This window comes from Centroberyx affinis, unplaced genomic scaffold, assembly GCF_046629955.1.
Source record: "Centroberyx affinis isolate AG114_WGS23_722 - 3 ecotype Tasmania unplaced genomic scaffold, CSIRO-AGI_Caff_v1 ptg000210l_1, whole genome shotgun sequence".
Taxonomy (NCBI): domain Eukaryota; kingdom Metazoa; phylum Chordata; class Actinopteri; order Beryciformes; family Berycidae; genus Centroberyx; species Centroberyx affinis.
The window spans coordinates 135,163-146,779 of record NW_027278902.1 but is presented as its reverse complement, the minus strand read 5'-3'; the positions used below and the strand labels follow the sequence as shown (position 1 = coordinate 146,779).

Genomic DNA, 11,617 nt, shown 5'->3' with positions numbered 1-11,617 from the left:
TCTGCGGCTCAGACAGGCAGAGAGCGCAGGACAGCTGGAGGTATACCTTCAGAGTTCAGAGACTGAGGGGAAAACACAACCACACACACACACAATACTGAAACCTGTCTGTGTGACCTGGACTTTGGGCGAGACACAGGGACGGCCTCCACTGTGGAGGAACAAAGTCCAGCTTCTATCAAGATTTGACATGAATGTGTTTTTATTATTCTGCAGGACTGATGAGGCAGGGTGTATTGTTTGCCTTCCAGATTCAATTACATTTTAATCTAATTTCAGAGCTAATCTCTCCCGACAGTAACATCTATTTGCAAACTGGATGAACTGGATTTGCTTTAAAATTAGAGTGCATCAACATCCTGTGCCCTGCAGCCTGGTTTCTGAGGAGAACTTGCTCAAGAAACCAAGAGGGATTTGGGAACATGAATGTTAGTGTTTCAATCAGGACTGGCATCATGTCGCCATGTAAAGTTCAGTGACAAAGGTTTTGACCTCTCCACTGGGAAAGTTTAAAACTAGAAAATGTGCTCAGTAAAGCACAGACCTCCGCCATGTCTGACAACACCCGCAAGGCAATTATGCACCTTTTGGTGATGATGTCATGCCCATCACCACGCCTCCTTTTGGCCAATCAACATGAAAAGTTAATCAGTTCTTCCTTGGCCCGTAACCAACCTTCATACCATTTTGTGCAAATCCATGGCCAACTTTTTGAGATATTCAGCTAACAGACGGACAGACAAACAAACACACAGACGCAGGTGAAACATTGCCTCCTTGGCAGGGCTAATAAATATATACATATATATATATATACTCTATATATATATATAGAGTATATATATATGGAGTGCATGTACATTTACATGACAGTGAGACAATTTCTATGCAAATTGTCTTCCAAGTGGCTACTGAATATTATTACATGCTAAATTTTTACCATGATTTAATGCAATGAAATTAAGTGTATGTTATAGTTTATAGTTTTATCTATTCTCAGCTACTGTTTCTGTAAAGATTATGCAGTTGATTATTCTTAAGCATTTATTTTATTTTGTCATCATTTCACTAGACCCTGATGTGATTTAGGCTTCCAAAAATATGTTTCAGGTAATTTCAAGACAAAAGAGAGAGAAGAGAAAGTTCTATTGTTAACAGCATTTAAATAGCAAAACCACAAGTTTAGTTACAGTTTAGCTCTGCATACACTGTAGTGGAACTTACAATTCTCTACAGGCAGTACATTATTATTATGATATCATTGTTGATATATTTTATTGGGGTGTGTGAGCACAGGTGTCAATGTGCTCAGGTTCGCTTGAAGAATCTGAAGAATCTGTTGGAGCCCCTGGTGGAAGTAGACTCCTTCTCCATCTCCTCCTCCTCCTCCTCCTCCTCCTTCTTCTTCCCCTTGCGGGTCAGTCTCTTCAGCCAGCTGGGCTTGCTTGACACTGGTGGTTTAAACCGTTCCACTGGTTCCCAACCTGGGGGTCCCGACCCCCACTAGGGGTCGCCAAAGCTTCACAGGGGGGCGCAAGGCCTTCTTGGTTTTAAGGGGTGTAAGAAAACTTTATATATATATTTATATAACTTTATATATATATATAACATATATAGTTATATATATACATACAATATATCTCAGCATTTCATTAATTTCTGTGAAGAAAGTAGTTGTTATTTTTAAAGTTTAGATGTTTTTTTTTATATATACACGAGGATAAGGGCGCGGTGAAGACATGACCACAAGCTATATTCACTCTCTGCTAAACAGCCTCGTCCTGCATTAGAAAAGTCCACAGTTAAAACAACCAAAGAGCTAATAGAACAACAGCGTCAGGGAGAAGAAAACACTGAATTTGTCCGAAATAAGCATAAGATGTAGGCCTATATATGATAGTTAAAAAATAAATAATACAGAGAATTGTATAAAACGTTCCTAAAAAATATCAGGAAAACTAATCTCTGATGCAGTATTCACATAATCTGCTCAATATTCATCCAAATTGCTCGTTTTACACGAACTTCCTGCAGTTATTGCGTTCACTATTTGGGTTAATTGTACAGTAATCAGTTGTTCTGTGCTGTTATTGTTATGCATTGAATATAATATGAAATATCCATAAAAGATGTCACTTCGTCAGGGGTCGTCTGTTTACTCAGTGATAGAATAGGGGTCCCTTAAGGAAAAAGGTTGGGTAGCACTGGATAGACAGTCCTCTGGGTTTATACACCTCCTTGCGCCAGTCCATCAAACTTCCTTGGTTAAGAACGAGGACGACGGACAAACACACCGGGAGAGTTTACAAAACGGGATTTCATCTCCTCTATATTTGGAAGTTTCCGGGGCGTTGACCGGTGACGTCAGTAGACAAACACGGAAGTAGCGCGGATTGTTTCAGCGGCACGTTCTCAAGTCGTAGCCGAATGATCCGTCAAGTCTACAACAGTTTGTTTTTTTTAATCACAGGTACCGCTCGACAACTGTTATACTTTGCAAGGGGTGCAGTTGGAGTTTGTTTTTTTTGCTTTTCATTTTTGTTCGGGTGGTCACAAGCTCGTGCATGGCCGCAGTGCGACTCTTTCCACAATGACCGACAAAATAACTAATAATTAAGAAAGTAAAATGGCATTTGCGAACCTTTTCACGAGACTGTCAGCTGTGGATGAAGATGTCAGGAGTCCTTGTCCTCCACACAGGTAGCTGCTTTTTCAGTCAGCCTGTGCCAGACTTAGTGAGAATGTGTTTGGGTGGTAATGTGTCTGTTTTAATCTTCTTTCTTACCTCTCTACATATCTCTGATTTTTTTTAATAGGAAATTAGGTGAGAAGGAGAATGCTGAAAGTGGCCATGCCAAAAAGAGGAAAGTCTGGGGTGAACAGCAGACTGGCAATAAAAGGAGAAAACGACACCAACAGGTAATGCTACACATCAGGTAGTTGATAGGCTACTGTCACCTAAATAACGGAGATTTAAATTTACCCTGAATGGACCATTTCTGTATGAACTGTCACTGTGCTCCATTGGAAAAACAGGGATTAAGCTTAAATGAAGATGTGCTAAAACTGTTTTCTTTGTTGCCGTTCCACAGAAGCAGTTTTACCAAGCCAAGGCATCAGAGACTTATAATGCCCCAACATCCTCCAGAGACTACGACTCTAAAGCCACACACCATATGGAGCAGTCTGGAGATGAGCGTGTTGGTGCTGGCTTCACCGAAAACCTGGACTTCTGCAGCCACGGCAGTAAAGCCGATCAGAATAACACGAACCACAGAGTGCAGAATTATAAAAGTAAAAAGAGTCATAATGTTAACAAGCCACAACAACAGCAGCAAAAGAAGAAGAAGAAGAATCAGGATTGGCAGAATGATAGAAGGGGGCCTGGCGACAGAGGAGGGTGGCGTCCGCTTAACCGGACTGCAGGCAAGGACAGCAGGAATAAAGTCGGCAAGCAGGTGGGTAAGACACTGTTTGACAGATGAAAGGACTCTTGCATGTCGCTCACCTGCTGTGGAAGGTTTGGCAGCAGTTTTGTGGCAGAAGATGGCATTCAAATTAGTCATCCTACCATGTTTGAAGAAAATGTCTCTTGAAAACGGCTCCAAATTTGTGTCCCTTGGTGCTCATTTCTTTTTTCCTCCTAGGATGTCCCAGTGGAACGGAAGAGGTTCATGACTGAAGAGTTCAAGGACCAGAATGCTTTGGTAGTGGATGGACGGTTACTTTGTCGCCATTTCCTTCGGGGAAGATGCATCAAGGCAGGTTACATTTATTATTATTATTATTATTATTATTATGTTTATCACTTATTTACTGAAAATTGATATGGCGTCAAACTTGTCAAATCAAAGAGATTTGTGGAATAGAAACATGGTGCTTGTCGTTGAGGATTTTACTTGGCTCTGGTACATCTCTAGCAGTGTCACAACACTGCTTTACTTTTTTTTCTTTTTTTATTGCATACAGGGTGACGAATGCCAACTGGAGCACGCTCGGGTCGTCAACAATCTCATCAAAGAAATGTGCAAATTTTACATCCAAGGATTCTGCGCAAAAGGAGAGAGCTGCCCATACATGCACCATATCCTTTGGGTCAACAACGATGATCTGTACATCTGTACATTACTGCAGAGGTGGGGACTCGAGTCACATGACTTGGACTCAAGTCAGAATCAAGTCAGAATCAAGTCATGGTTTAAATGACTTGAGACTTGACTTGATGCATGAAGAGAAGACTTGAGACATGACTTGGCTTCTGGTGACTTGAGACTTGACTTGGACATGTACTTTGATGACTTGAACATGTTTTGACTTGAAAAAGTCTTGAATAAATATCTTGTGTTTGTGTGAATGACTTAGATTGAAAGTTATGAGATTTGTTCCATCAGAAAGCTGAATTTAAATTCTGTTTTCTGAATTTGTATGGAATGATTGAATTTATTGAAGTTGAAACTGATTATAGCAATCAAACTCACGATGCTCTTACCAAGTTTATATGTTATTAAAACCATATTGCATTGAAAAGTCCTAGATATTTCGTTTTCTTTAAGATATTAAATTGATACTGGACTCTTGATTTGTTCTGACTTGACTTGGTGTTCTACATTTAGACTTGGGACTTGACATTATATTTCCTTAACCAAGTCGCCACATTCCGCCCCCTGCAAGTTTTTCCATAGCAGAGGAAAGTGTTTTCAAGGAGCAGAGTGCAGGTTTTCCCATGAGCCTCTTACTGACCTCACTAAACAACTGCTGGAGGAGGTGTGTATGCAAATGACCTGTTAGATATTTTTTTGTTTCATATCAGCGTAAAATATGCACTGCTGTTTGCTGAAATCATCAATGGGGTTTATATCTCCTCACTGCAGGCATTAAAAAGGGACAATGACCACTATGAAAGTGCAAAGAAAGCCGAACAAGATGCCTCAGGCCGGGCAAAGGGCATCGAGGAGTCAGCGATTACAGAGGAGAATGAGATGCTTGATGACCCAAAACCGGACATGCTAATGCATCCCATCAGGTATGAGCATACACATTTGAATATGCGTAATTCTGTAAATATATCTGTGTAATTTTTACTGAGTAGTGGATAGGATATTTATCTAATCGTTAATCATTCACACAAGTCGTGACATTATGGATTAACCCATACCTGGGTTGCACAACTTGACCCATAATAATAACTAGCTTTTTGGTATTTTATCTTTCAGGCCTAATTTTTACAACAGTTCCTGCCCATCAGAGCCACATGCTGAGAAGGAAACCTTTATGTGTCAGGCTGAAGGATTGGCTGATACTACAGAGGACGCTGTTCCACCACATGCAACAGATGCTGCCCAATCTCACAGCCCTCCCTCCAGTAACCTTAGCCACAAGGAGCCAGTTTCTTATTCAGTCGAAGCAGTGCTTGGATCTCAATCATTCAGACCTTTCCCCAGTCTCTTTGCAACTCCTGCAAGCCAAGAATCGACCGCTCATTCTGCACCGAGTTCTCTTGATTGTCCTTCAGGCTCTGCAAAGCAAAGTGATGCTCCTTACTCTGTTGATGCTGTTCTTGGGTCTTGCAAAGCAGTGGGAAATCCTGCCTATAGCTGCTCATCTGCCCCTCCTCCTGCACAATCCATATCCTACACCCCAAAAGCTGTCTTTGGAGAGGTTGCTGATCCTCCCTCAAGCTTTGCAAACCAAAATGAAAAGGTCTCATCTTCAGTAAATACAGACAGTGAATCAAACAAATCTCAGAAGCCTGCTGAAAGAGCTTCCCATTCGGTAAAGTTTGATTTGTTGCCCCCCTTCATGAAGCTAGAGAAGTCCATGTCTTCCAAAACCAAAGCAGATATGAAAGGAGGTCCTATTATTCAGGCATCCCCCCATCATCTTTCCAAAGGAAACAGGCACCTGCCTAGGGATATGACTTACCTGCAAGACTCCCAAAAGCCCAGAGATACTGTATTGGGCTCTGAAGACTGTAAAAGTAAAGGTGTTCTTCCTGTTGGACCTGCTAAACCCCCACAAACAGCCTTCCACAGCCTTTTTGCAAGCCCTCCCAGTCAGACATCTGCTCTTAAACGTCCTACACAGTTAAAATCAAGTCTTTCCCGTGTGCCATCTGGCTCTCCAGACTCAATACAGTCTCCTCACCCCTGTTCAAGTTTTATCGACCGTGCAGGTAGAGTTTCTGCTCCTGCTGAACCTGTCACCAATTACAGTAAGACCAGTGTTTCTGCAAACTCTGTCACTCATCGGTTTGCGTCCAAGCCACCCACCGAGATCAAACGGCATCCCCAAAGGGCACCATCTGGCCTAAAAGCTGGCACACAGCCGCATGATTTGAAAAGACCCTTCCATGAGCTTTTTGCAAGTCCCATCACTGACAGCTTTGATCAGCTGCCTTGCTTGCAGGCTGCACCAGATTTCGCAACATCTTCCTCTTCTCCTCAAGACTCCATTCAATCCTCCCACCCGACTCCAAGTTCTACAGCCTGCAGAAGTAAAGGTAATCCTGTCAAAACTGCAGTTGAACCTGGCAAGGCCACCGCCAGACCCTTCCTCAGCCTTTTTGCAAGCCCCATCTGTGAGACTCCTCTACCATGCAAACAGTCTCAACCAGATTCTCCAAGGACTTCCTCCTGTCCTCAAGCGTCAGACCGGTCCGCTGATCTTACGTCCCGTTCAACAGGCTGCAAGCAAAGACGTGATAGGAAGAACGCAAACAGTTCAAAGTCGGATTCTGTCAATGAAATGTCCACCAATCCGATTCAAAGTGGTACCAGTCCAGATCCCTCCACAACCCAGGCTCAGCAGCGGCTGCCTGATGTCTCGTCCCACAAGGGTAATAGCCTGGAATATGTCACACACATGAATACTAGTGTGAAATGCAAATTTGTAGTGTTGAAATCTATGTTGATTATGTCTTTTTTAATTTTGTAGGATCTTCAGAAGCAATTACCGCCAAATCAGTTCTGAAAACGCTCTTTCTGAGCCTGAGCCCGTATCAGCAGGATGGAGAGCAACAGGACAACATTCAGACCAGTGTCCCTTTAGGTACAGTGCTTATTAATTCATATTAAAGAAATTGCAATTGGTGTCCATGTAGAAAATGGTCATGCTGATTTTGTTTGTTGTATTTTCCTGGTAAAATGGATGGTTTTTTATTGTATTTTAGAAAGTGAAAACAAGGGCAAAAACAACACCGTCTGTGTCCTCACAGAGCGACCGCTGAAGAGAAAAGAGGAGGAACAGAAAGACGAGGTGGAAAGCCGCATAAAAGAGGAACTGAAGGGGGAGATGAGGCTGAGAGATGAGCCGATGGACATGCTCAAGGTTGACATTTACACTGTTACAGCAGTGGTAGGGCAGGGCAACTTTTTGGGGCAATTGAGATGGGCAACATTACATGGGCAACATTTAAGAAAGTGCCTCACCATTGTTGTTTTTATTCATATCGGACATTTTGTTGCCAGGAAATGCTTGAATGGATTTTTCACCCTCTCTCTCACTTCTGTAGCCTGTTGCTGTGATTGTTGCCCCTCTACACTTCCCCAAAAAAGTGTCTGGTGTATCACTACCTTCTTAAAACATAACTCTGACCATTTAATTAGATTTGGATCCTGTTTTTCCATCATACTGATTGATTCTGACCCAAGTCTCATCAATTGCTTCACTATCGATCGACTTAACATCTCGTTTGCCAGAGTGTCTCAGTACAGAGTGAACATCAATAAGTTGAAAAAAGACATGGTTTGGGTACTTTGGGTTTGACCTATGGAGTGTCCACTGGCACTTTAGGACTGTATTGGAGAGCCACGCACCCAGGCAAGTGTGGCACATAGGATATTTATATGTAATTGCCCACTTACTTAAATGTGTTATTTTATATGTATGCACTTTATCTTGCATGTTTACAGACACCCCCATTCAATTTCAAGCATTTCTATTTTGAGAATAAAAGGCACGAGATCACCTGCGGGTATATAAACTGTGGGCTTGCGCTGCGTTCTTCAGTTGGCAGTTAACACCTGAACCAGTAAAGCCACTGAAGACCAGCCGACTCGCAAACAGTTTTTCATTTATTCTTTCAGGTGGGTAAATATCACATAAGCATTTATACAGTTTGTCAGTAATGTAGGCGTTCTATTTAGTGTACCGTTATGCATTGTAGCATGTGTAGTTTGTAGTTTGTTAGTAGTATTTGCGCTAGCTTGGTATCCTAAACGGGGACAAGTTGGCACTAACTTGCTGTTTATGATGAATGGTTGTTGTCAAATTAAATTACACCTGTAAAAACATGTCGAAGGGAGTCAGATGTAACGTTTGCCTGACTCCACTGATACATATGTATGTGTAGGATGTAATGTTAGAGTGTTTTGTAGTTTTTATTTTCTTTGTTTTATTCGTTTTCTCCTAACGGTTATTCGTTTTCTCCCGACGGTTAATAGAATGTAGACAGTTAGAGCCAGAGCCCGAACAGCTGATTAGCAGCGCTGTAGTTTACCGTTGCCAAGGCAACCAGGCAGCTCACATGTTGTAATACTACGTATGTAAACAAAGAGGATGAATGAGAGAGATTGTATCGTTAATGTAATGGTCGTGTGACTGAAGGTATAAGGGAATAAGATAATTGTTTTATACTGGCAATGATAAGAATTGTAGATAATAGAATGATATAGAATGGGCACTTTCAATACCCTTATATAGAATTGATCATTTTTAATAGCCTACTTTTATATATAACAGCCTATTTTATGTTTATTGTGATTCCATTAGCCTATAGATTTTAAATGGAAATATCTAGTGAATGTATGGTTATTACCGTATTTTGAAATGTTGAGATTTTGATATAATACTGTGATTTTGATATTATATTGTTACTGTTTTACATTGTCATTTTTGTATTGTTCCAACTAAATTCAGTTGGCAGTTAACACCTGAACCAGTGAAGCCACCGTTTTTCATTTATTCTTTCAGAATAAATAATTTCTAAAATATGTCACCCCTTGAGTCAGCTTGCACTCTATGGGCGTAACACAAGCAAGACGAAAACAGCTCTATAGTGGAGAATAGTCTGATGGCGATTTTGGTCAGAATTGATTGGTATGATGTGAAATGATGGAAAATAGGCCAAGGGTCCAGGTCAAAAACACCTGGAATTACCTTTTCCCAGGATATGTTGTAATCCCCCTTCCTGCTCTCTTCCCCCATCCTCTGTGTTCTGCTCCTCAGGCTCACGGTTCTCACAAACAGTCTGTTGAGAACCCAGATCCAGCAGAACCTCAGCCCTCTCTTCAAACCTCCTTGGAGACAGCAGGCGGGTCGACCTGCAGGAGCCCAGGTACGAGTCGAGTCCAGGTGAGAGCCTCCGACACGCACCGCTTACTAGTGAAACCGACGGCGCCGCTGACGCAAAGCTCTGGACAAAAGAAGAAGCGTGTAAACGGGAACGTGGGAGTCACACTGCTGAAGGACCTTTTTAAGACTTTAGACCCCACTGCGTCTCCTTTTTGACGTTAACGTTGGAATTACTCCCAAATTACTTGATGCACTGATGATTTGACTTTTGATTAAAAACCAAGTAAAAGTAGAATTCAAATGTATTTTTTCACGCCAGTGTTTGAACTGTGAAAATAAAAGTAGAACTCATTTGCGATTTCAAAGTTCAAGGTGCTGATCTGCTGCTCATTTAAAAAAAAAGAAAAAAAAAAAAGGTTTTTATTCGCTTTGCATCAGGAGCTTTTAGTGTGAATATCTCAATCCCGATTAAACATATCCATACCGTTTGCTAAACATTTTTATTGAATTATAGCAATCCATCGTTCGCTTGGACATATTTTGCCATGTGTTCCTCCTCTTGGTATTATGAAGGTTACACATTTAAATTTATTTTAGTTATACATTTCAAACCTACTGCCTTCTTTGTAATTGTTAAATTTTAATATCTTGTTTAAAAGGAATTGAACATTAAATTTGGTAAATTCCAAATGTCTAGACTCAAACCAAGTCTTGGTTCTTGTTGTTTATGTTCATAGGTATTGATCAGAGTACTCTAGATCCTTGGAATAGCATACTCCATGTTACAGCTGTGCAACATTGGCAAGAAATTATCTTTTTGCAATTGTGATATGAATTGCGAGGAAACTGATTTTTCTAGAAAGCTGCCTGAACACTTTTCCCTCTCAGAAGAAGTTTCACCCTCATGCACTTTACATACAGTATTTCAATGATAATTATATTTTTTTAAATTAATTGTTCCTCCCTACCATTTTTAGCAATTAAACCTGTGACCTAACACCTACACAACCGCAGACACTGGTAGCAAGAGTCAGTGTCCGGGTTTCTTTTTCTGTTTTCCATTTGTGTTTTTATCACATTAGTTTAGCAGCAACATTTTTTTTAACTTGGTCTTTTTTACCAAAATGTCACATACATTTTGATCAACTTGTAATACATGTATGCACTATTCTTTGATATATTTACTCATACATACATAAACTGATATACACTAATAAAAACAGGAGGATGTTGAGGTACTTGGGAGAAACCCAACACGCCTGTCCCTGACATTTACAATTACACATTGTATTCTCTAAGATTGCTTGCCATCTGCTTGCATGTTTTGCTTACATGTTGATACTGACTAGTGTGCAATACTGTATCGGCTGACAAAAAACAGAAAGTGCAATCCAGTTTCTCTTCTCTTTTGATTTTTTTCAAATGCCTGTCCTGATTACATACAGAAAGTCACAGAAAGAACAAGATGTACATGTGATGACCCTGGCGTCGTCACCACCGTCAAGCAGCGGTTTGGTCTCTGCGGGTGGGTCAGACTTGCCGTCAGTCTGTGATTGGCTGCTGGAGATAGCACAGTCGGAGTCAGAGTGGGCTGGGGTGTCAAGTTTTTCGGAAGCTTGGACTTTTCCTCTTAAAGCAGCCCATCTTTAACCTGACTTGCCAGATGGTTTGTTACACAGAACCATCTGGGAACTCGTCATTGGAAACTGTTTGGAAAAGGGCAGGCACTTTCAAAAAATACTTGGCAGGTGATTGGATGAACCATCTGTCTATCACCGTCTATCACGGGCTAACTTCAACCAGTCAGATCAACAAACCATATAAACAAACTCTTGCCAAAGCCAGTCGGGAGAAGAGCGAAAACACCTTTTCCATCCAGAAAAGCCTTCACTGCCGTTCTTTGCTCTTCTTTCAATGAAGAAATACTCTCCAGTTCAGAAATAACTGATGTTATAGCAGCATCTACGCTAGCCTCTTTAGGAGCCGCCATTGTTGTGAACGAACAGTCGCTTCTCGCTGTCGCCACACCTAAACCACACCCGTAGCTGCCCTCATAGGACGCTGATTGGTCTGCACCGCTGTGGTTCGGCCACAAACGCATAACCTGAAGCCTGGCAAGATGGATTCTCGCGTTATCGTGATCTCGCGAATCCAGCTGCCTCGCAAGGTAAGCCCATCTTAGGACAGACACAAGAAGAAGAAACATTTGTGACCGAATCCTGCGAATTCAGGCTTATTTAACTTAACAGAAGACACATTTTATAGCAGAAAGGCGTGATCAAAATGCACTTATAATGGACTTATTTAATCATTAATAATTCAAGCA

The 11,617-nt window shown here is 41.3% G+C and overlaps 1 protein-coding gene across 1 annotated transcript; it reads left to right on the top strand.

The window, feature by feature from the left end:
- Positions 1 to 2,409: 2,409 nt before the first annotated feature.
- Positions 2,410 to 9,904, top strand: LOC139661827 (zinc finger CCCH domain-containing protein 6-like). Its single transcript, XM_071540397.1, has 11 exons — positions 2,410 to 2,700; positions 2,817 to 2,919; positions 3,093 to 3,458; positions 3,648 to 3,761; positions 3,970 to 4,084; positions 4,655 to 4,764; positions 4,872 to 5,023; positions 5,214 to 6,835; positions 6,934 to 7,047; positions 7,214 to 7,326; positions 9,226 to 9,904. Exons 1-11 carry the CDS (start codon positions 2,627 to 2,629, stop codon positions 9,505 to 9,507), a joined length of 3,165 nt encoding a protein of 1,054 aa, XP_071396498.1. The 5' UTR covers positions 2,410 to 2,626; the 3' UTR covers positions 9,508 to 9,904.
- Positions 9,905 to 11,617: the final 1,713 nt, after the last annotated feature.

Excerpts from the sequence above, each read along its gene's own strand:
- LOC139661827 (XM_071540397.1), top strand. The coding sequence starts at position 2,627 with ATGGCATTTGCGAACCTTTTCACGAGACTGTCAGCTGTGGATGAAGAT. Across the intron at positions 4,765-4,871 it reads CTAAACAACTGCTGGAGGAG|GCATTAAAAAGGGACAATGA; the intron begins GTGTGTATGCAA and ends TCCTCACTGCAG. Across the intron at positions 7,327-9,225 it reads AGCCGATGGACATGCTCAAG|GCTCACGGTTCTCACAAACA; the intron begins GTTGACATTTAC and ends TCTGCTCCTCAG.